Here is a 24352-nt window from a genome sequence, read left to right on the forward strand (position 1 = left end):
GTATTGCCCAAGTGAAAAGAATGGCGATAATTCTAACAGTTGTATCAATTATCAGACAGCGTTCTTTTAAGGATGAAACCATGTTTTTATGAAGACATAAAGGATTGCTGTTCTCCGCTGATCACAATAAAGTTTATTGGGTTAGCAGTATTTATTAAAACAAAACATTGGGGTTAGTTTTAATGCATTTTCCTGCGCATTGTTGCGCATGTGGCAGTAAATTAGTGTTTCATTCGGTGTTAACTACAAATATCTACAGCGCCGCTCGTTTTGTCGTTGGTGGTACAGCACAATAAGAAGTTATCTTGGCAAACAGCAATCAACGAGAAAGGGTAGGCTTCCATTTAGTTCTCTCGTAACTTCGTTATAGTATAATTAAATGGAAATTTCCATCGATTTTCTCGTTGATTCCTGAATTGTACCAAGACTTGTTCGAAAATAATTGAAAATTATTTCAACCAATCAAAAAATTTTTAATAGTCCAACATCAAGAATCCATACACCAATCGATCGGAAAATCTTCTAAGAATTGACCCAAATGAAGAAAAGTATGTATTCTTGATGTTGAACTATTGAAAAATTGAAAATAATGAACCTATGTTTTATCAGAATTCTCGCTTCATGATTGGTTGTTGGAAATGACGTCATCAAAGTAGAAACGCGTTTTCATGCTGCGACTTATAATTCAGTCAATTTTCAATAGATTTCCATGATATTTACAGTAATTGATCGGAAAATCGATTGAAAATACAGAAAACTATTGATTTTCAATGCGCGTCATTGAAAAATTGAATTATTTTCATATTTTTGCCTTCCCTCGTCAGTGCTTCCCTAGCACGGATGACAGAAATATATACGATATAAGCTAAGGGTTAAGCTTCCTTATGATTGTACTTAATTTACGCCCTATAGAATCCGATCGAAAATTGTTGAGCTTCAGCTGTTGCTGCTTCCCACGGATAAGGCAACGAAGACATGCAAATTCACCAAGCGAGGTGTTGGAGCTGGAGCACTCATTTCGCTGCCGTGAAGGAATATCTGGCTGTTGAAGTTCAGGAATTGGCAGGAAATATGCTGCTCGCGACAACGAAACGATCAGAATTATCGTCCCTTGCAGCTGGCCATCCGCAACAAGGAAGAGTTTAACAAATTGCTGTCCGGTGTCACCACTGCTCAGAGAAGTGTTTTTCCGAACATCCAAGCTGTTTTGTTGCTGCCCAAGAAGACGGAAAAGAAGGCTTAAACTTCCAACATATCACGTCGACAAAATGTTCTTTTAAGGGGGCATAGTACTTTTTCAATTTAAAAAAATCGAAATTTTTTTTATTGATTATTTCGAAAGATTAACATTTTGACCATATGTGTTTCAAGTCATTTCGATGAATTCCAAAAATTGACAAAGTTACAGCTATTTGTACTGCGCATGTCTGGAGCGATTACACAGCGAATAAAAACTTCAACGCTGTTTTTCTCGAAACCAGGTTTTGAAAGTCGGTACCATAAATATCTCAAGAACGGCTGAAGCAATTCTCATGATTCTTTTTTTGTTTCAAAGCTAACAAAATTATCTAGTGTTTGACTCATCCTTTTTTCGATATTACAATTTTTGTATTTTTTAGAAATGTTTAAAGTCAATTTTTTCGACTAAAAACCTTACTTTTATGTTTGAATGTCCGCCATTTTGTTATGCGTTCGAATTTAAAAAAAAGGATGGGTCAAACACGAGATAATTTAATATTCTTTCATGTCGTTTTGGAATTTTTCAATTCGGATAAGCCCCCCAGCGCCAATCCATGGTACCGCAAATCATGTTTTTTTCGCATGATCATGTTCAAGGAGCCGTAGGGGAGAGGGGATGAGGTTCACGTACGCAAGCAAAACTGCAAATATTAGTATAAAGTGCAATGTTTAGCAAGCAAAAAACCCGAATCGATTCGCTTTTCGCGTTATCGAGAAAAAAATATTTGAAATAAGGCAAAAAATATGGTGTAAAAAGTACTATGCCCCCTTAAGGACAAAACATAATGTTCATGAAGATTTGAGAAATTTTCGCTCACTGATTTTAGTTCTATTTAAGTTAGGTTAGGTGGGTATGAAATGGAGAGTTACCTGGAAGGAGCGTCAAACATAGCTCTGGCTCTCTCAAGCTCCCACCTGGCGCCTCCACGTAGATCTAAGTCAAATGATGACGGTCGATGACCTTACCCGGAAATGCTTCATGTACTTACTGAAGCAGCTAAGATAGGAGGTGCAAACTAGAGCGCCTGTTCTCCAGGCGAGGGGCGGCTCACACAGCGTCTGTCTCGTAACGGGCGGCTGAATATGAAATGCTGTATCCCGCAAGCTATACCTAAGATGGGAAACCCATCAGCGGGATGTAGGTATCGCGACCCCGGTGAGGTAGTATACCGAAAACTCAATTACCACGAACAACGAACAAAGAAATTCAGGACGGAACAATCGGTATAGGACACGGCAAGGGACAAGGAAACGATTAAGGGATAACGATTGGAAACTTGGTACCTGGAATGTCCGAACTCTCCATGAACCGGCACGGGCTGGCTTGCTTGCTCGAGAGCTGCATCAACTCGGAGTAGAGATCGTTGCTATTCAGGAAGTTCGGTGGCCAAATTCCGGAGAAAGGGAGTTCCGTGCAGTAGACTCTATTGCAGGCACTTCTTTCAAGTACCACATCTACTACAGTGGTGGTAAGAAAGCAGAACATGGAGTCGGTTTCGTAGTGTTGGGAAAACAAAAGCAACGAGTTATCCGGTGGAGGCCCGTAGATGACCGTATATGCGTGTTAAGGATTAAGGGCAAATTCTTCAACTATAGCCTAATCAACTTATACGCACCGACAAATGATAAATCCGATGATGCTAAAGACGAGTTTTACGACAAGCTTGAGAAGACCTATGGAGATTGCCCAAAACACGACGTGAAAATCATCATCGGAGATGCAAATGCGCAGATCGGGAGGGCAGAATTCTTCCGTCCAGTTATTGGAAGACATAGCCTGCATCTGTAGCCAATGATAACGGTCTGAGGCTCATAAATTTTGCCGCGGCCAGAGGGATGGGCATCTGTAGCACCTACTTTCCACGTTTGAATATTCAGAAACACACCTGGAGGCATCCAAATGGAGACTCTAGCTCTCAGATCGATCATGTCTTGATTGACGGTCGACACTTTTCGGATGTTATCGATGTACGGTCTTTTCGTGGACCAAATATCGACTCTGACCACTATCTCGTAGTGAGTAAGATTCGCGCAAGACTATCGAACACGGCGAAAGCTCGCACTGAAAGGACGCTGCGTTTCAACATCCAGCGGTTAACGGCAGACGGCGTAGCAGTGGAGTACGCCAGGAAGCTTGACCAGCGAATCGCAGAACAGCAGTTGGAAGAAGAAGATATAAATGGGCTGTGGAGGAACATCCATGGTGCCATCCAAACAGCAGCGAGAGAGGTGGTAGGCAGGACGCGTGGAAGAGAGCGTAACAGCTGGTTTGATGCCGAATACCAGAGAGTGACAGACGAAAAGAACCAGGCCAGGAGTCGCATGCTCACTGCGGCAACACGTCAAAACAGAGAGATACAGAGAGACTAGAGCTGCGGAAAAAAGAATCCATCGTCTAAAGAAACGCGAGCGCGAGGAGCACGTGCTCGCCGGCGCAGAGGAGCGATACGCCAGCAACGACACACGGAGTTTCTAGAAAACGGTGAGATGCAGGAATTTTGCCATGCCTGTGATGTGCACTGATAGTGCTGGCAACCTGCTTACCGACAAAACGGCGGTAGCAGCCAGGTGGAAGAGCACTTTCAGACACTATTGAATGGAGAGGTAAATGCGGAGATCAGCAGGGACAGGATAGAAATTGTAAGCGATGGTCAAGCTGTGGAGCCACCAACACAGGAGGAGGCTAAGAAGGCAATCAGTGAGCTGAAAAACGGTAAGGCTGCTGGGAAGGACGGTATCCCGGCTGAACTTCTAAAAGTAGGGAGCGAGCGGCTGTACGAAGCAATCCACCGGATCATTGTCAGGATCTGGGAGGAAGAACAAATGCCGGAGGAGTGGTTGGATGGCCTCATTTGCCCAATTTTCAAAAAGGGACATGGAATGGAGTGTAAAAACTATCGAGGAATTACATTGCTCAATTCTGCCTACAAGGTGCTTTCCCGTATCCTGTTCTGCAGACTGAGACCGTTAGCGGAGTTCTTCGTCGGCGAGTACCAAGCTGGTTTTCGTGAGGGTCGCTCCACGACGGATCAGATGTTTACCCTACGCCAGTTGCTAGACAAGTTCCGGGAGTACAACCTGCAGACACACCATCTGTTTGTGGACTTTAATGCGGCGTATGATTCAGTTAAACGAAATGAGCTTTGGTAGATAATGCTAGAACATGGTTTTCCGACGAAACTAGTTACGCTGATTCGTGCGACGCTGGACGGATCCAAATCATGCGTTAGAATAGCGGGTGAGACCTCAGCTGCTTTCGTGACGTTGGATGGACTGAAGCAAGGGGATGCACTCTCTAACCTGCTATTCAACATTGCCTTGGAAGGTGCATTACGAAGAGCAAACGTGGAAAGGAATGGAATTATCATCACGAAATCTCACATGCTTCTTGGTTTTGCGGATGACGTCGATATCATCGGAATCAACCGTAGAGCAGTGGAAGAGGCCTTCAGGCCCTTTAAAAGGGAAGCTGCGAGATTGGGACTTACCATTAATACCGCCAAAACGAAGTACATTGTTGCTGGTAGGGAACATGGGAGCTCAAGTGGTGTTGGTGCCGAGGTGGAGTTAGATGGGGAACGATATGAAGTAGTGGAGGAATTTATATACCTTGGTACACTCGTGACATGTGACAACGATGTAAGCCGCGCAGTGAAACGACGAGTTGCAGCCGCGAATCGGGCTTTCTACGGATTACGTAGCCAGCTGAAGTCCCGTAGTTTGCAAATTCGCACAAAACTGGCGCTCTACAGAACACTAATCCTCCCGGTGGCCCTTTACGGACACGAATCATGGACGCTAAAGGAAGCTGATCGGCGAGTGCTTGGGGTTTTTGAGCGTAAAATTCTACGATATACTTGGTGGCAAAATGGAAAATGGAGTGTGGCGCAGACGCATCAATCACGAGCTGTACCAAGTATGCAAATATGCTGATATAGTGAAGGTAGTGCAATGTGGCAGGCTGCGGTGGACTGGGCACGTAGCCAGAATGCCCGATGTAAGAGTAGCCAAAACTATTTTCAGCAGAGAACCAGGAAGAGGCCGTAGACTCCGAGGCAGACCCCGCACCCGGTGGGTATGTGCTGTTGAAGACGATGCACGTTCAGCTGGTGTTCGTGGGGATTGGAGAACGGCAGCCCAGGAACGACGGTACTGGAGGACCATAATTCGTTCGGCGCAGGATCGGTAACGGACCGTTGCCACTAAAGTAAAGTAAGTAATTTAGGTTGATTCTAATTGTTCGCTTCTTATCAAATAATTTTAACCGATCACCTCACGCGCTTTTGTTCGCTTGTTGCAGCTGGTTAAGAAGTTGGTCGTCTCGGAAGGTACCAAAGCAGCCAACAAATATTCCAGCTCCAAGTAAATGTGTTCAGTCAAGCGACAAAATGAATGAAACATCTTTTGCATCTTCATATAAGAATTTGTTCGTTCTTCAAAGAACGGTTTTCGGTAATTGATGAAACCTAGGAAACTTGGAATTTAGGGTTTTTCACTCGTTTTTTTAGCAACACAAATTTATCCATCACCAATGCTACAGTAATAATACGTAGCGTAATTTGTCTTTGGCAGCAAAAGGCGAACGGCTCACTGGTAACTTTGCTCTTTTGTTGAAATTGATTGTTGAAATTGTTGAAATGCTCTATGCTCTAAATATATTTTAGAAGAGTTCCGGGAGATTACCTATAGCAGCTATTTAAATTACTTTTTTCAAAAACAAAATATGTTAAAATACAGCCAAAAGCTACTGTAAAGATGTATATAAATTTTCACCTTAATCAGTTAGAGGGTTTTCTCTAGAAAAATTCTAGAAAAATCCATTTTTTAAGCGCCCTAACTATATATAACCCCTTAATACGATCAAAAACAAACATTTTGCATTGCTAATTTTTTGTTTTGTTTTGATCGTGTTGGTTCGTTCAAGCAGTCATTTACAATCCGCGTTGGCAGAAGCATCAGATCAGAAGCATAAAAAGTTGTAGGATCGATATCTGGAAATATTTGCTATGCTAGCTTCGAAAACATGGCCGCCTGCCAGCCCCCTGTTATCGATATATCGTTACGCAACAGGCGTTACGTTTCATGACATTTGTAAATCTAAAAGCTCTAATGCAGCTCGATATTTCGCCGTTATAAGCATATTATAAGTCGCCGTTATAGCGTGTTATAAGCATATTGGGCAATGCTGTACGATAAGGTATGCACCACAGGCTAATAAAAAGCTAGATTTCTGCCTCTTTAAGTGCTCACTAGTTACTTTAAGGTGAAATTAGCAGTCATCGATTCTACCAAATTCAAAAGCAGTTTACAGTTGAATTAGTTTACCTACACCAATTGTATATACCTACACTCTTAAATGATTCTACCTGTAAATAGGTCAGATTTAGTTAAAGCTAGGTTGAAACTACACAAAATGCCCTTAAAGTGTACAAACTCAAACTTTGGGTAAAAATTTCAACCAATTTTGGCTACTTGCTACCGATAATTGAATTATTCTCTATGACAAATAACGCACTTGTAAGTTCCTACTACCAATTTTTTGGTTAAAAAACTACTCAAAATCTGAGTTTGTACACTTTAAGGGCATTTTGAGTAGTTTCAACCTAGCTTTAACTAAATCCGACCAATTTACAGGTAGAATCATTTAAGAGTGTACACAGGTAGTCTCAAGCAAACGTTGTATCCGTCTACCTACACTATTTTTATATATACCCATACATAGATCACGTAGCCAAAAAAGCAAAGCCTGGGTGCTAATTCCGCTATCGAAATTTGCCCTTCTGTTTTTTATAGGACAGACTTCGCAACCAGCTGTTAGAATACAGGACAGTGCGGGATCAGTGCTACGATCCTATTGACTCTAACAGCCTCTCCCAGGCGAGAAACGAACATACGACGACTGACTTATTAGACCAGCGTCTTACCTCGAGGCCAACTGGGAGATCACGTACTCATAAGCTCCTATAAAAACTGTAAAATTGCTTTGGCTAATTTAGTTCGAAAACAGACACTGAGGAAGCCTGCACGTCGTAGGCGAAATACGTATCTGTCGTGAATAAAATATACATAGTAGAATTAAATTGGATAAGTTTTCTTCTTTGTTAATTTTAGGTACTTGAAGGGTTTCAGTGGGACCCACAATCATGGAGCCCGCAGTGACGTAAAGCAAATAAAATAAAGGCCCAAACAGAATGCAGCGTTAACGCATCCGTCAGCGTCAATTTGACAGTAAACCCATGGGAAAACTGTCAGAATAACGCTGACGGACGCGTTGACGCAGCATTCTGTTTGGGCCTTAAGGGTGTCAAATAGCTGATTACCATAGATTCTGGATTTCAGGATGATTCAGAACCAGTTACTCTAATATCAATCTCTAATACAATCAATACATACATTCTTTATTCTTGTCCATAGCTGCCTGTAGAGGGCTGGAATCGATGATTGACTTAGGAGGTGATATTCGCGCTTCTTGTGAATCACACTCCATTTCATGTTTTTGAGTATAAGCTGTCCCGTGAGTGATTGTTTTGTGCCCCTTGAGGCCGTTACCTGTAAATGAGTAAAATAATATCCTTTATTAAAAATTTTAAAAATGGTTTCAATTACAGAGGCGCCGAGACACTCAAAAACCGCTAAATTTTGAACGAAAGCAGAGAGTCACCTTTATTTATGATGGTACTCACCGTTTTGTTTCAAAATTAAAGATAGAATTAACAAAAGGGCGAATGTCGCAAGCGTAAACAAACCAAGTGACGGTTGATTTTCCTATGCTGGTCCAGCAAAAAATAACTCTCACTCGTTTTGTTTATATTTGCGACATTCGCCCTTTTGTTAATTCTATCTAGAATTTAGCGGATTTTGAGTGTCTCGGCGCCTCTGTAATCTATAGAGCTTTCCAGTTATGTGTGTGTTGGTGCTTGAAAATGAGGCAAACAACAACAGTAAACAAAAGAGATGCATTCTTTTGTCACCAAGATACAAAATGATTTTCGTCTTCCGCTGGCTTAAATGCCAGCATGTTTTCAAAATGTGTGCTTGGATTGGAAACAAGATGATGAATTTGACCAAAATATGTGCTCTGCAGTGTGGCAAACGGAGCAACAAAACTAATTACTACTAATCGCTATTTTTCGGTTTGGTCCTTCAGCATCAGCTGTTCCCCAACATGAGGCAAACCTAGGACAGGACGTGCCAACTGGCTTCTTGTTCTTCTTTTTATTATGACCGCCATCCCGATTGAATATTCTTTGTTACACTCTGCACCACTGTTGCCTGCGCATATTATTTTAAGAATAACTTCGTTTGCCGAACAACAGCTCCCGAATACAAATACAGTTTATGCGATCAAAATCATGTTTTGCATTTCATGTTGAAAATTAAAATTCGTGTACAAACAAAACTAATGGTGAACCAAGCATAGAACTACAGAATACAAAAGAAATCAAAATTCGGAAATAATAACTTATTGTCGTATTTCCACTAACGAGTTTCAGCAACACTGAAAGCGATACCGCGTTATATTTTCCAGTCAACGGTTGCTCGTCGCTTTCAGCCAATCAGAAATTGGGTCAATTTTGGGTCAACGTCGCGGTTGACACTTGGCACGTCCTGTCCTAGTGTTCTGGCCACACTGGTGAGGCCCTCGCGCAACGAACTTAAGTTGACAGCCATGGTAGTTGACAGTCGGAAGTGGTGAAAAATTGAAAGTCATTCTAGATAGTTGAAGTTAAAATTGTTAATAGTGAAATTTAAAGCTAGTCGGAAGGTTTAGTTTAGAAAGCTGAAAGTTGAGAAGATTTCTCGAGTGAGTTGGAAGATAGCGCGAAAAAGGAAAGCTTTGTAGTGATAAGAAAGTGTTTGCGGGAGGAAATATTGTTTCGAGTAAGTCGAATGTAAACAATGTTATACCTTGTAGTGATTAAAACTATTGATTTAAAACTATAGGCACGAGCACAAGTACGAGTGAAGGTACGGATAGCTAGAAACGAAAAGGCAGAGATACATATACTGCAAAATAGTGGAACAGTAAGTAGATAATAACGAATTATGATAACAAATGAAACTAAAGGCGGAAAAATGTTATTAGGGTGGTTCAACTTGAAAGGCAAAACAGAAAATTAAAAGTAAAGAATTTCGCACAGAAAAGGCAGATAGAAAACAATAATGTAAGTAAGAAATTAAATCAAAATAACACTAAAGGTGAAAATATATTTTTAGTTTTGATCGACGCTAAAAAGGCTCGAATTGCAAAGAACGTTTTTTATTCTGCGGCGTCACAACAAAATCAAAAATTATTTTATGTCAACGGAGATGCGTTCGTCGAGTTTAAATGAAGACCAGTGCCTGTTCTGCGGGAAAACGGAGGCTCAATCCACGGACATCGACTGGGTACAATGCTCTGCGTGTATGTTTTGGGCTCATTTTTCTTGTGCTGGTGTTGACCAGGAAATAGCCAAAGCGGATTGGCATTGCCCGCAGTGTGTGCGGCCTGATGTACAGCAGTTGAGAGTTTCGGAACCTTCTAAAAAAAGGCGGGCTAAGAAATCCGGCGCAAAAAGTGATGCGGGGTCTGATCAAGGAGCTGGGTCCGCCAAGGATCCGTCTAAGCAGCAGTCGGAAGAGGAACAGCTGATGAGAGTGACCTTTGCAAAGCAAATAGAGGCACGGAAGGCACAGCTCGCCAGGACGAAGGCGCTGTTGGAACTGCAAATGCGGTAAGAGTGGGAGGTGCGTGAGCAGGAGCTCCAGTTCCAGCGTGAAATGGAAGAGTTGCAACTGGAACAGGAACGGAAAGTGCTGGACAAGCAGCTTGCCGCAGAAAAACAGTTCCTGCGTAAGAGAAATGCTATTCGAAGGGAGATAGACGATAGCATTCAGAGGGTGCACGCGCTGAAGGATGACGCGCCTGCTGTTGCGGGCACAGTCGGTGGTGTATCGGACGAGAAATCGAAGCAGAAGGTGACAACATGGCTGCAGGAGAAAGTAAATACCGAGTCAGTAGTAGGTAAAAGTCGGGGTGCAATTCCGAAATCAGGACTGCGGCGTAACCTAACGGAGGTTCCCCGGTCAGAAAAGAAAGATACAGAAGGCAGCGAGGTAGATAGTGACGAGAGTACATGCGGCGCTGCATCGGAAAAGAATGCTAGAGGTAGTATTCATGGTAGCAGCCGTACTACGAGCCATGGGCCGGGGCGTAGCGTATGTCGGATCTCAAGGGATCAGTTAGCCGCTCGGAAGGCGGTGTCCCATAGTCTGCCTAAGTTCAGGGGGGAGCCCGAAGTTTGGCCCCTGTTCATCGGCGGTTTGGAAAATACGACAGAAGCTTGCGGATTTTCGAATCTAGAGAATCTGAAGCGGTTACAGGACTGCTTGATGGGTGATGCGCTTGAAGCAGTTAAGATGTCGGTTGGTGATGCTGGATTCCGTTCCGGATGTGATTCAAGACCTTCGAAATCTGTTCGGTAAGCCGGAGAAGTTGCTTAAGACTTTGCTGGCAAAGGTGAAGAATGCACCATCACCAATACCGGATCGTTTGGAAACTTTCTTCCAGTTTGGGATAACGGTCAAGCAGCTGTGCGATCATCTCGAGGCCGCCCGTCTACAGGATCATCTGACCAACCCGATGTTGGTGCAGGAGTTAGTTGACAAGCTGCCACCATCTTACAAACTCGATTGGGTGCGGTATAAGCGCAACAAGGTAGAGAGTCCGCTGCGAATGTTTACGAATTTCATGAACGAAATTGTGTCCGATGTGTCTGAGGTGGCAGAGTTTACCGGGTTGTCGATCAGCGAACCCAGCCACTCTGGGAGAGGAAACCCTAGAAGTAGAGAGTTTGTGCATGTTCACGAATCGGAGCAAAGGTGGAATGATGGGTTTCGAAGCGAATCGAACAGCAAAGTGTGCTGAGTCTGTGAGCAGTCGGGCCACCTTATGTAGTATTGTGATGAGTTTAGGAGAATGAACATTGCGGAGCGGTTGCACGAGGTCGAGAGGCAGGGGTAATGCGAACGCTGCCTCCAGAAACACGGTAACGGACGTAGCGTGTCCAATATGCGATGCACGATGCGAAATTGCCAGGGAAACCATCATCCTCTGTTACACCGAGTAGAAGAGTCGATTCAGTTGCAGAAAGCTGAGAATAGAGTGAATAACGGTGAGAGATGCTCGATAATTTTTCGCACGATGCAGGTTACGCTGTATGCGGGAAATCGACAGTTAAATACTGTGGCGTTTGATGAAGTTCGATGACGTTCGATGAAGGGTCCTCGGCAACGTTGGTGGACGATTCAGTGGCTAGTCTGCTGAAAGCGGAAGGTATGCTAGAGCCTCTAATCGTCACGTGAACCGGTAATATCAACCGCGTCGAAAATCATTCCAGGAAGGTGGAATTGATGATTTCAGCGAGAGGATCGAGGGAAAAGTTTCCGTTATTTAACACCAGAACAGTGTCAGAGTTGCAGCTTCCGAAGCAGAACGTACGCTTTGCAGATGTTGTGAAGCGCTACCAGCATTTGGCTGGAATTCCCGTAGAGGACGATCCACAAGCGTTGCCTACCATTCTCATCGGTTTAGACAATCTATATTTGTTCGCGCCATTGGAATCAAGAATCGGCAAGTATCGTGAGCCGATCGCAGTTCGGTCGGAACTTGGATGGTCAGTCTATGGTTGGGTGAAGCGAATGTCGTATATTCAGACCCACTTGAATCTGCATTCGTTTCAAACTGTCAGCAATCAGGGGTCGCAGGCCATGATGCGGGATCAGTATGCATTGGAAGATGCAGCGGTTACTTCATTCACTCCACCGGAACCAGTTCGTGAGCAGCGTGCTTGTGAAATCTTCGAAACGACGACGAGAAGTGTAGGGAATCATTTTGAAACGCGGTTACGGAGGAGAGGAAACACACGCCGGTTACCGATAGCTATCCGACGGCCGTTCGGAGAATGAAAGCAGTTCGACGGAAGCTGGAAAAGGATCCAGCGTTGAATCAGGGGACCAAGCGGTTGGACGAAACTAAACCTTTGCGAGCCAGAGACTTGGAGGATATGGTGAACGGGAATAATCGGAAATTCTGGGTACGTGGTGTCGTAGAGGAACACATTCTTTCTGGTGATGGAAGGATCCAACAGGCATGGGTACTAACGAAGAAAGGACGTTGCAAGCGAGCGACGGCATGACTAACCGTGAAGGAGGTTTCGGAGGGTAACTCTGATCCGGATTGGACTTCCGGCGCAGGGTTACGGGCCGAAGAATGTTCTGGCCACACTGGTGAGGCCCTCGCGCAACGAACTTAAGTTGACAGCCATGGTAGTTGACAGTCGGATGGTTGTCAGAAAAAGAAACAAGTCAGAAGAAAATAAACAGTGAAGTGAAAAATTGAAAGTCATTCTAGATAGTTGAAGTTAAAATTGTTAATAGTGAAATTTAAAGCTAGTCGGAAGGTTTAGTTTAGAAAACTGAAAGTTGAGAAGATTTCTCGAGTGAGTTGTAAGATAGCGCGAAAAAGGAAAGCTTTGTAGTGATAAGAAAGTGTTTGCGGGAGGAAATATTGTTTCGAGTAAGTCGAATGTAAACAATGTTATACAGGTATACCTCGATATAAGACAGCCTCGTTATAAAACAACCTCGATATAAGACAATTCGATATAGGACAATTTTGTCTTATATCGAAACAAATCCCTTTGATATAGCTGATAACGATACCAGAGCTGATTTTCCATTCTGAAATCGGTGCCATGAAGATGTTCATTATTTCAAAATAACCCCATAAATAGTAAAAAACTAATAGTTTAAACAATAATAAATAGTTCAAAAACCGTAAACACATAACACAGAGCAAAACTGGCGACCGCTATTGCAATTTTTTTTTAAAACCATGTGTTTCGATATAAGACAATTTCGATATAAGACAACTTTTAGAAATTATAAATTGTCTTATATCGAGGTATCCCTGTACCTTGTAGTGATTAAAACTACCCAGGTAACCAATAAGCATTAAAATAAGCAGTAAATCAGTCGTTTATTAGCTTCCCTGGCGTTTTATACTGCAGGTTGTTGTTTATCAGCTGTTTGACCGCATAACTGTTGTAAATTGGCATCCACAATTCTATTTAAATTTTTCTTGTTGGTAACTAGCTGCAAATAAGCATTGCCAGCACTACACAAGTACGAGTGAAGGTACGGATAGCTAGAAACGAAAAGGCAGAGATACATATACTGCAAAATAGTGGAACAGTAAGTAGATAAAACGAATTATGATATCAAATGAAACTAAAGGCGGAAAAATGTTATTAGGGTGGTTCAACTTGAAAAACAAAACAGAAAATATAAAGTAAAGACTTTCGCACAGAAAAGGCAGATAGAAAACAATAATGTAAGTAAGAAATTAAATCAAAACAACAAAGATCGTTTTTTATTCTGCGGCGTCACAACACCTAGAGGCAAACAACATGTATTACATGCGTATTTCGGTGTTCGCTAGTGTGGGTGCATGAGCTGTCAGAAAGCTCTAATATAGTCCTAGGGGTTTCCAGTAAGGCGTATAAGTGCGTAGTAATCAGAGATTACTTTTGTAATCATTTACGAATTTAGGTAATCAATGGTAATCAGTAGAGTAATCAATGATAATCTTAAGTAATCATTGGTAATCATGATTAATTTATAGTAATCACGCGAGATTGATTACTGTTAATCAGAGGTAATCAGTAAAGTAATCAAAAGTAATTTTTTTCGAAGGTGTGTAGTAATCATTGCTGTTGGAAACCCCTTGATATAGTCTCTATAGTTTCAATAGACCACCCAAGTAACCAAGAGTTCGAATAATAGTGTCTAACAAGAGTTAAACAGCTTTATGTATGTTAATCTATAACTTGCTAAGCAGCATCACTTTTAAGTAATTAACCGAACTTTCAAGCTGTCTTGGGTTCACTGCACAGAACGCTAAGCAGCTTCGAAATAAACTGTCAAAAACTAAGAAAAAACAAATTTAGCGGCACTTCTATATGTTCTATTTTTATACTTCTACCTAATTTCTATATTCGTTGCATTTGCCTGCTGTTGGGTTTGAACCCGGGTGTTCCGCGTTGTAAACCTATCCCGATCCACTGCGTCACCTTTGTCGTATACAAGCGATGTGAATTTTGCCAATGAGTTGTTCTTAAGTAAAAGTTCGTTTTAGAACTTGCAGCAGCTTTATGCAGCGCGAGTTAATTATAGAACATAAAGTTTGGAAACAGGCAATCAACTATAGTAGTGAGATACCGACAACATATGCTACACAACACAACACAATAATGAAGAGCATTGCATTCTAATTTATAGTTGTAATTAGAAATGTGCGAGCATTAAATTTATTCAAGTGAAATAAAAATAATTAATCTCAAATAGTTTTAGGTTCTGCTGGTTTGATCACCAAAAATATAAACAAAAAAGCAGCACGCAGAACTTGTTAGCAACTAAAGTTACTTCAGAACTTCATGTAGTATCCTAATAGCTTTGAAGTATTTATGAAGTACTTACAGCACTTCTTAAAGCATTTAGTTCCACGTATACTTGATATACACTACTAATCAGCAAGATCGGCCCTCGACTCGTTCATCCATAAAAGTGCGTAAGTCCGTTATACAACGTAATGTCTGCTTGAAATTATAGCATTCAACAGACAAAGTCCAGAATTGTTTAAGTTCCAGGGAACTTAATCTGAACTAATTATGAACTTTCGAGTTCGCGTGTCAAGTAATATTCGAACTTTTGGTTGCTTGGGCATTTTATATGACAAGCGACAAGGTAACCTGCTGATATTGCGCTTTCATGTACTGGTACTTTGACAATCCACAGATGACCTCACGGGAAAGCAATATCAATATCAGCAATATCGTAAAATGGTCTATATAAATTTTAGAGTGACTATATACAGAGTGGCGACAAGTCATCTCAAATGTATGCAATGCGGTTTTTCCAAGGTTTTTCTTTCTCTTTCCTGCATACGCGTTGGATAGGTCGTCTGCTCGATTGGAATGATACTGACAGATAATTATCATTCCAATTTTGACATTGTCGCCACTCTGTATATAGTCACTCTAATAAATATAATAGCGAATTTGTTTATAAGGTTTTGCACGGACGAGCATAACCTCGCTTTTTACCTTTGTTATACTATATAACAAAGGTTTAGAAATTGCTCGAAAAACACGAAATTGATCCGAGGCCCGTAGGGCCGAATCACATATACCGATCGATAGAGCTCGACGAACTGAGCAATGTCTGTGTGTGTGTGTGTGTGTGTATGTGTGTATGTGCAGCTCATTTTCTATCGCCTGTTTCTCGAAGATGGCTGAACCGATTTGATCGCTTTTACTTTTGTTTGAAAGGTATTATTGTCTAGTATATCACTATTGAATTGCTTTGCGGTCCGACGTTTCGTTTAAAAGTTATAAGCAAAAATGTGAAAACTACGTGACACGCGTTTCTCCTGAACTACGCAACCAATTTTAACGATCTTAGTACCAAACGAAAGCTCTTGCTGTTACTAAACTTTTTACCAAGTTTTATTGAAAACGGACAAGCAGTTTAAAAGTTAGCCTTAAAAAACCATTTTTGATAAGGTTCAAATGATCGCCTATTTCTCAGAGATGGCCAAACCGATTTATGCGCTATAAGTTTTATTTGGCAGGTAATATAGCCGGATAGATCACTATTGAATGGTTTTTGAATTGGACGTTTAATTTGAAAGTTGTGAGCAATCGTATACACCACACCAAAATTAACAAAAATTTATAATGATTTTAACCAAGATAATTTACCTAATTTCAATTATTTTAATATCAAACGAGAGGTTTTGACACTACGAATATATACGCAAAATTTCATAAGAATTGGTTTTACCGGTCAAATATATCAATCCTCGAACGCTCGCGCCAACTTTCGCAACACAGTTACTCGCGCGCACAATAGCCCAAAACCAAAGAAAACGTGCGCACTAGAGTTTTGACTAGGAAAACTTGTTTTTAGTTTATCGAACCTTCGGAAGAGTTTCTTGAAATTGAATGCTCTATCATCTGGTGCAATTTAAATTTGGATTAATCCCCCTAAAAATGAAAAATTTTTTTTTTCAGTTTCAATATAACACATTGATATGTTCTGCAAAGTTTTAGAGCCTATTATTACAAGAAATTTTGCTGAAGACTGTAACCTGAGATAGAAGCGAAGACAGAGACATCTTATTTATTGTTTCTGTATTTGTAAAATCAGTTTTTCTATTTTAGCTCTTTTTGTAATTGTTGTATGACTTTTTCATGTGTTACAAAGTTATACAAATAGTAAAAATACACAACTTTGCTGAAAATAGTATACCTCTATGTTTGCTTGTTTAGGAACTGTAGAACTTTGATTATAAAAATACCCTGATTTTAACCCCGAATTACTCGACTACCAACTGACGGATACATTTTAAACATTTTACATTTGCTGATAGTTTTGCTATATACAGACATCATTTTTCCATATGAAGTAACGTGAAAAAAATTCCAGTTTGGGGCCAATAGCGGTACACCCACGGTTGCCAGCATGCCAGATAAATCTGGATTTTGCTAGATTTTTGATTGCGCGCCAGACCAACAGACAAAGCTAAAAACCTTCTAGATATTTGGCAATGTGCCAGATTTTCGATCCTCCGTCTTGCAAAAAGGTCATCACTTCTAATTTTGGACAAAATTTTGCATCTACGGTAGGCAAAACGAGCAAGATTTTTTCGGGAAAACGCCTCCCCATCGGACTAATTTACCACCAGATTTTTGCCAGACACTTTTATTCGTGTTCGCCAGATTTTCGGGAAAACTTGGGTACACCTCACATGCTGCTTGCTTCGTTTCTGTGCTCTCGGTTTATGCTGATCTATTTTCCTAACAATTTAAAGTATTATTGTATTGAATAATTCAGACATTTTGCTGAACATTTTTTTGAAGAATATACGTTAGTTAAACACCGATTGGTAAATATGGCATTCAAAAACCTACACATGTTATTCAGAATACAACAGCGCGTTTTTTCAAGAAAACCTTATTGATGCATAGTTATGCATAGTTCAAAAACCTATAAACTAGACCTTCACTACGCAATGTATATGTTAAAGAATAATATTTCTACTTACAACTTACTTTTACTTGCACTTACCCACATTAGTAACAACTTACTCAGCAATTTCATGAGAAAAAGAACTATCAAAATTTGTAAGTGCTACTATTTTGTTCAAATTTTGTAAGCTTATTCAATTTCCAAAATTTTTATGTAAACCAACGCACAATGCAACGTTAACTAATAGATGATTTATGTTCCGAAGACGTGTCGATTTCTATCTCAAATAGCAAGTAAGACCGTATAACAAAGGTTCCTTTCACCAATAGGTGGATTAAATCAGGTTTTTGACGTCTATCAGTGGTTTGTTTACTTCGACTTAGAATGCGGGTTAAAATGATTAAAGTGAATATTGTTAAAGGCGTCTGCGGCAGGTCAGAAAAGCACAAAAACTGCCATTCCGAGTAGTTTAGAGGGCCTCACCGCTGAACAATACGCTTTTAAAACGTTTAACTTTAGTTTATGCATATTGTGTTTGCCTAACAAATAGTAAACAAACCACGAGTGGATGTCAAATGGATGAATTGCGTTCATTCGTGACGTGCAAACTTGCACGCAAACCCTTATTCAATCCGGGTTGGAACTGGATGAATTTCATCTGTCTGATAGGAGCAAATGAACACACAAAATTCATCCGGTTCCAACCCGGATTGAATAAACAAATTCGCTATAAGTCAATTCGGCACCAACTTTTCAAAAGGGCCAATCTGCAAAATGTAAACAAACCTAGTGAGGGTTATTTTCTGCTAACCCAGCATAGGGAAAGAAATCCTCACTCGGTTTGTTTACATTTTGCAGATTGGCACTTTTAAAAAGCTGGTTCCAAATTTTCAACTGCTTGAGTACCGTCGTTGCGGGTTTCTTAGGGCAGTTTTGCGCTCAAATCAATCTTTGTTAGATTTTTTTAAAAGATTGTACAAAATAGTTACGTCTTCATGTTTTAACGCCTAACATATAGCAAATTTATTTATTCAATCCGGATTGGAACTGGATGAACTTTTTGTGTTCATTTACTCCTATCTGACAGATAAAATTCATCCTGTTTCAACTCGGATTGAATAAACAAGTTCGACATTAGTTTTGAGCTTTTGACAGTTCGATTGTTCGCTTCTGAGTGCCAATGAGATATACACAGGTGAGGAAGAGAGCTTCGATGTGTTTTACTAATTTTTCGTTGGATTTTTTGCCGATTTATGGATAATCATAGCATAATGAATTTGTTTATTCAACCCAGGTTGAAACAAAATAAATTTGATCTATCAGGAGCAAATGAACACCAAAAATTCATGCAATTTCAACCCGGACTGAATAAACAAATTTGCTATTACAGAAATATATCTTCATCTTCACCTTATATGCTCTCATTGAGCAAAACAAACTATCAATCTGTCTATGAAACTATGAAACCCGCATAAATAAAAACAATGGATCATTGAAAAAGCTGAAAAATCTTACAGATGACTCCAGCATAGACATGTTCTGTCAAACACACTCGACGAACGTCTGTGATCGACTGTCAAACTGCATTGCAAACTGATTGGTCCACCCAAATAGGATGATTCAGATTAACAGTTATCAACCGTCAATAACAACGGAACGGCAAGAAATTATGACGTGTAATCTGTATCAGGCTTATGTCGAATTTGTTTATTCAATCTGGATTGGAACTGGATGAACTTTTTGCGTTCATTTGCTCCTATCTGACAGATAAAATTCATCCAGTTTCGACCCGGATTGAATAAACAAATTCGACATTACAGTTTACTCTAAATATGTCACGTGGGGATTTACACCCATATTCTGTATTTCGAACGGGTTGAAATATTTCGATCGACTTGGCAAATATTTCGTTCGAGTTGTTTTTTCATATGAAGATCTTTCGTTCGAGCCGCTGTTTTTTCAAACGAAATGTCAGTTTCGAACGAAACATAAACCCGTTCGAAATACAGAATAGGGGTGTTAGTGTCCATCTAGCGGTAAGCATGAGCAAAAGCTACCTAAAATCAAAAACATTCCATCAAGAAGACTGGCATCTCTTCCTCGCACCCATACAAAAGACGAGCAATAGAACCAACAGCGCACCCCTCCCGACAAAAGTTGAAACTGTGTGTACTTGTATTAGTGGGAAAAGCAGTGTGCGAGAATGGCAATGTATTGCATACGTGTTTGTGTATCCATATTCTAATATACACACACTAGTATGTGAAAGTTCAACTTTAAGCCGGCAGATAGCATTGCTGTTACCAAATATACTATATTAACAATATAGTTCACTCCTCTATAATCCTGAAGACACGACTACTAGCGCCATTGCGGCATAAAAGGTTACCAAAGTACACCGTAAATTCGACACGTCCATCGGAAACAACTCAATTTTCAGTATCCAGCTTTTTACGAGCCATAATGGCGGACGTGTTCGTGATATTTCAACAGCATTTTTGACATTTCCCTAATACATCGCACGTTTTCTTTCCGTACGTTCCTTTGGTTTTATCGTGAACGCGCGGAAACAAAACGTGCGATGTATTAGTGAAATGTCAAAGATGCCGTTCAAATATTACGAACCCGTCCGCCATTACGGCTCGTAAAAAGCTGGATAAAGTTCAGCCACAGACAAACAGACGAGACACTCGCGTTAATTCCATCGTCCATTCAAAAACAACTTATTTTTCAAAAAAGCATGTTTCGCAACATGTCCACACAGCGGCGCTCGAGTGTTGCTTTGAGTTTCCAGTATAAAACCATACAAATGCAAAAAACCTACAGTATAAAACCCTGCAAATGTAAAAAACCTACAGTATAAAACCCTGCAAATGCAAGCTACTCCGCAACATGCATAATAGAGGGCGCTAGTGTGCAAGCAAAATGTGTAGGACGATGGGATTGAAGAATTTTCTTCTATGTGTCATGTCAGTTCGTCAGTGGTTCAGCCATTTCTAGATAAAATTAACAAAAGGGCGAATGTCGCAAATGTAAACCAAACGGATGAGTTATTTTCTTCTGGACCAGTATAAGAAAATCAGCTCTCGTTCGGTTTGTTCACGTTTGCCACATTCTCTGGTTTGCTGGTTCTATCTTCAATTCAATTCAATTCTCCATCATCCCTTTTACACTCATGGAATTGCGCATATGAAGATAGAACCAACAAAAGGGCGAATGCCGCAAGCGTTAAAACCATTTGAAAGTTGATTTTGCTAGGCTCGTCCAGCAAAAAATCATAGGGGTTGTGTACAAGACACGACCGCATACATAGGTGACGCAAGACTACGTAAGTCTCTTTGTAGTGATAGTAGCATGTATTCATGCTTGTAATCATTCGATTCTTCATGTATTAATGCTATATGCAACATATATACATGCTACATGCGTTGTATGTAACATTTATCAAAGTAGTAACATTGCATACGTTCAATTCTCAAAAGATTGTGCATTTGAAAACAATTTAACAAAATCAAGAACACAAACTATTGCTTTTCTGCTACCTTACTGAAATTAAAGACTGTTTTTATGATCCATATTTCCCACGTTGAAGGGATTTTACCAATTCAATCCTATTTTATCAACAGCACATCTTTTCACTACACTTCTAATGAAACGGCAAGCATGCGTATTCATACAGAGTCGTATTATAACCGAACACTACAGCTGTAGCACATTTTTCCAACACAGATATCAAATTCGCCGAGGTTTAATCGTCTCGCAGTAAAAAATTTGCGATTTGTTGGGACAATGAACTTGTGTCATTTTTTCTGGTACACTTCCCTAACACAGACATCAAATTGGAATAGGTTTAATCGCGTTCGTAAGAAATCCGTTGGCACGAGGGGGCTTTGTCACTCTCTCTGGCGTACTTCCCAAGCAAGGACATCAAAATGGTCTAGGTTGAACCGCGATGTTAAGAAATCTTGTTGAAACGGGGAAACTTTGTCACTTGTTTTGGCTTACTTCCCAAACACAGATATCAAATTGGTATAGGTTTAGATTATCGTAAAGAATCTTCCAACCAATCACGAAGCGAGAATTCTGGTAAAACATAGGTTCATTATTTTCAATTTTTCAATAGTTCAACATCAAGAATCCATACTTTTCTTCATTTGGGTCAATTCTTAGAAGATTTTCCGATCGATTGGTGTAAGAATATTGAAAATCGTTCGGAAAACCGCTGAGCTATTAGCGCTCAAAACCTTTCATTTTTCGTGACGCTCACATTTTTCGATTTTTTGGAATGACACCCTATCTCAAAACTTGCCGTAAGACGTAGTCCTACGTCAAAATAACTTACGCGTTTTGTTTACACCAGCGGCATTCGCCTTTTTGTTAACTCTATTGAGATATTTGAGTGTAAATGAAGAATTATTGTCAAAAAATCTTTCTGTTCCTCACACTCTTTAATGATTTCCTGACCTTGCTTGTTTTGAAGACTAAACTTTTACTGGTGGCAGCACCATATTTTCGTAGCCGCGTATTAAGTGAAAATCTGCTAGACGATTTAAAATAAAAACGTTGCTACAATTTAAACATTTGGTTGGATCGCTAAAACCAAGACTTTTGTCCATTTTTCGTATAGCAAACTAATCCGATTTAATTCTACTATGTATATTTTATTCACGACAGATACGTATTTCGTCTACGACTTGCAGGCTTCCGCAGTGTCCGTTTTCGAACCTGTAAGTCGTAGGCGAAATACGTATCTGTCGTGAATAAAATATACATAGTAGTATTAAATTGAATAAGTTTTCTTCTTTTTTCCTTTGTTATAGTATAAACCCAATTTAATCCACCTAGTGGTGAAAGGAACCTTTGTTATACGGTCTTGCTCTTTGAGATAGAAATCGACACGTCTTCGGAACATAATTCATCTATTGGTTAACGTTGCATAGTGCGTTGGTTTTCATAAATATTTTGGAAATTGAATAAGTTTACAAAATTTGAACAAAATAGCAGCACCTATAAATTTTGATAGATCCTTTTTTTCATGAAATTACTGAGTAAGGGTAAGTTGGTTGTTACTAATTTGAGTAAGTGCCAGTAAAAGCAAATTGTAAGAGGAAATATTATTCTTCAACATATACATTGCGTAGTAAAAGTCTAGTTTATAGGTTTTTGAACTACGCATAAATTTCTATAAAGCCATTCTTTTCGATTGACATCAATAAAGTTTTCTAGAATAAATTTCATCAATTTTTATTAACCTTCGGTTACTCACGCAGTTGCATTTTGTACAACACGTGTAGGTTTTTGAATGCCATATTGTTATAAAGTTACAAATCGCTGTTTAACTAACGTATATTCTGCAATTAACTTGTTATGAGCAAAACGTCATAATTATTCAATGCATTAATACTTTAAATTGTTGGGAAAATGGATCAGCATAAACTGACATCACAGAAACGAAGCAATCAGCATGTGAGGTGTACCGCGATTGGCCCTGGAATTTTCTCTCGTTTCTTCATGAAAAAATGGTGTCTGTATGCAGCAAAACTATCAGCAAATATAAAATGTTCAAAATGTATCTGTTGGTGGTCGAGTCATTCGGGGTCAAAATTAAAAAAGTGCCTTTTTAATCAAAGTTCTACAGTACCTAAACAAACAAACATAGAGGTATACTATATTCATCAAAGTTGTGTATTTTTACTATTTATACAATTTTGTAATACTTGAAAAAGTCATACAACAATTACAAAAAGAGCTAAATAGAAAAAACTGATTTTACAAATTCATATACAATGAATAAGATTTTTATATCTTCGCTGAATAGATAGAAGGTTACTGTATTCAACAAAATTTCTTGTAATAATATATTCTAAAACTTTGCAGAACACATCAATGTGTTATATTGAAACTGAAGAAAAATATTTTTTTATTTCACTTTTAGGAGGATTAATCAAAATTTAAATTGCACCAGACGATAGAACTTTCAATTTCAAGAAATTCTTCCAAAGGTTCCATAAACCTAAAACCAAGTTTTCCCAGTCAAAATTCTAGTGCGCATGTCTTTTTGGCTTTGGGCCATTGTGCGCGCGACTAATCGTATTACAAAAGTTTGCGCGAGTGTTCGAGGGTTAATATCTTTTGATCGGCAAAATCGATTCTTCTGAAATTTTGCAGATATATTTACAGCATTAAAATCTCTAATTTGATGCCAAAATAATTCAAACTAGATAAATTATCTTAGATGATCTCGTTATATATTATTGTAAATTTTTATGTGTTGTATTTAATTGCTCATAACTTTCAAATTAAACGTCCAATCAAAAAACAAATCAATAGTGATCTATTAGGTTATGTTACCTTTCAAATGAGACTAATACAGTGAACCCCCGTTCGTTTGAACGATTGCTCATGCAAACTAACGGGGTTAGTTTTTAATTTGAACAACTTGCAACCCTAAATATGCTGGAGCTTGTGTGAACTGGCTGCCCTGCTCTTTGTTATTGTTTTGGTGGTTTGATTCAGTTGGCAGTTGCAAGCAGGGAATATTTCATTCTTCGATCGGATTTCTACCATAATTGCTGGGAAAACGCAATGTGAAACAGATTAAACACGCTAGATCAGCTCAAACAAACCGTGTATATGTGCATTGTCTGCATAAGCAAATGATGTCATATTGGAAATGACATTTGAACCATTTCTAATTTACACGTCGTGCAAACCAACGGGGTTCAAATTAAAAAGTGTTCAAATTAAAAACGGTCAAACGAACGAGGGTCCACGGTAGCACCTAAATCGGTTTAGACATCTCTAAGAAACATGCGATAATTATTACCTTGTCAAAACAGGTTTTTCAAGCATAACTTTTAAACTACTTGTTTGTTTTCAATAAAATTTACCCGAAAAATTTAGCGTTAATAAGAGCTTTCATTTGGTACTAAGATCGTTGAAATCGGTCATGTAGTTCTGGAGAAAATCGTGTCACGTAATTTTTACATTTTTACTTATAACTTCCAAACGAAATGTCGGACCGCGAAACAATTCAATAGTG

General features: G+C 39.6%; 1 protein-coding gene across 1 annotated transcript in view; it reads right to left on the reverse strand.

Moving 5' to 3' along the window:
* LOC128739999 (myocardin-related transcription factor B) overlaps positions 1–24352 on the reverse strand; it is a 121493-nt gene that overhangs the window by 69511 nt on the left and 27630 nt on the right. The window contains exon 2 of the mRNA XM_053835508.1: positions 7633–7788. Coding sequence (XP_053691483.1) covers positions 7633–7788 — 156 coding nt within the window. The remainder of the gene's footprint in view (positions 1–7632; positions 7789–24352) is intronic.

This window comes from Sabethes cyaneus, chromosome 3 (assembly GCF_943734655.1).
Source record: "Sabethes cyaneus chromosome 3, idSabCyanKW18_F2, whole genome shotgun sequence".
In the NCBI taxonomy this organism is placed as follows: domain Eukaryota; kingdom Metazoa; phylum Arthropoda; class Insecta; order Diptera; family Culicidae; genus Sabethes; species Sabethes cyaneus.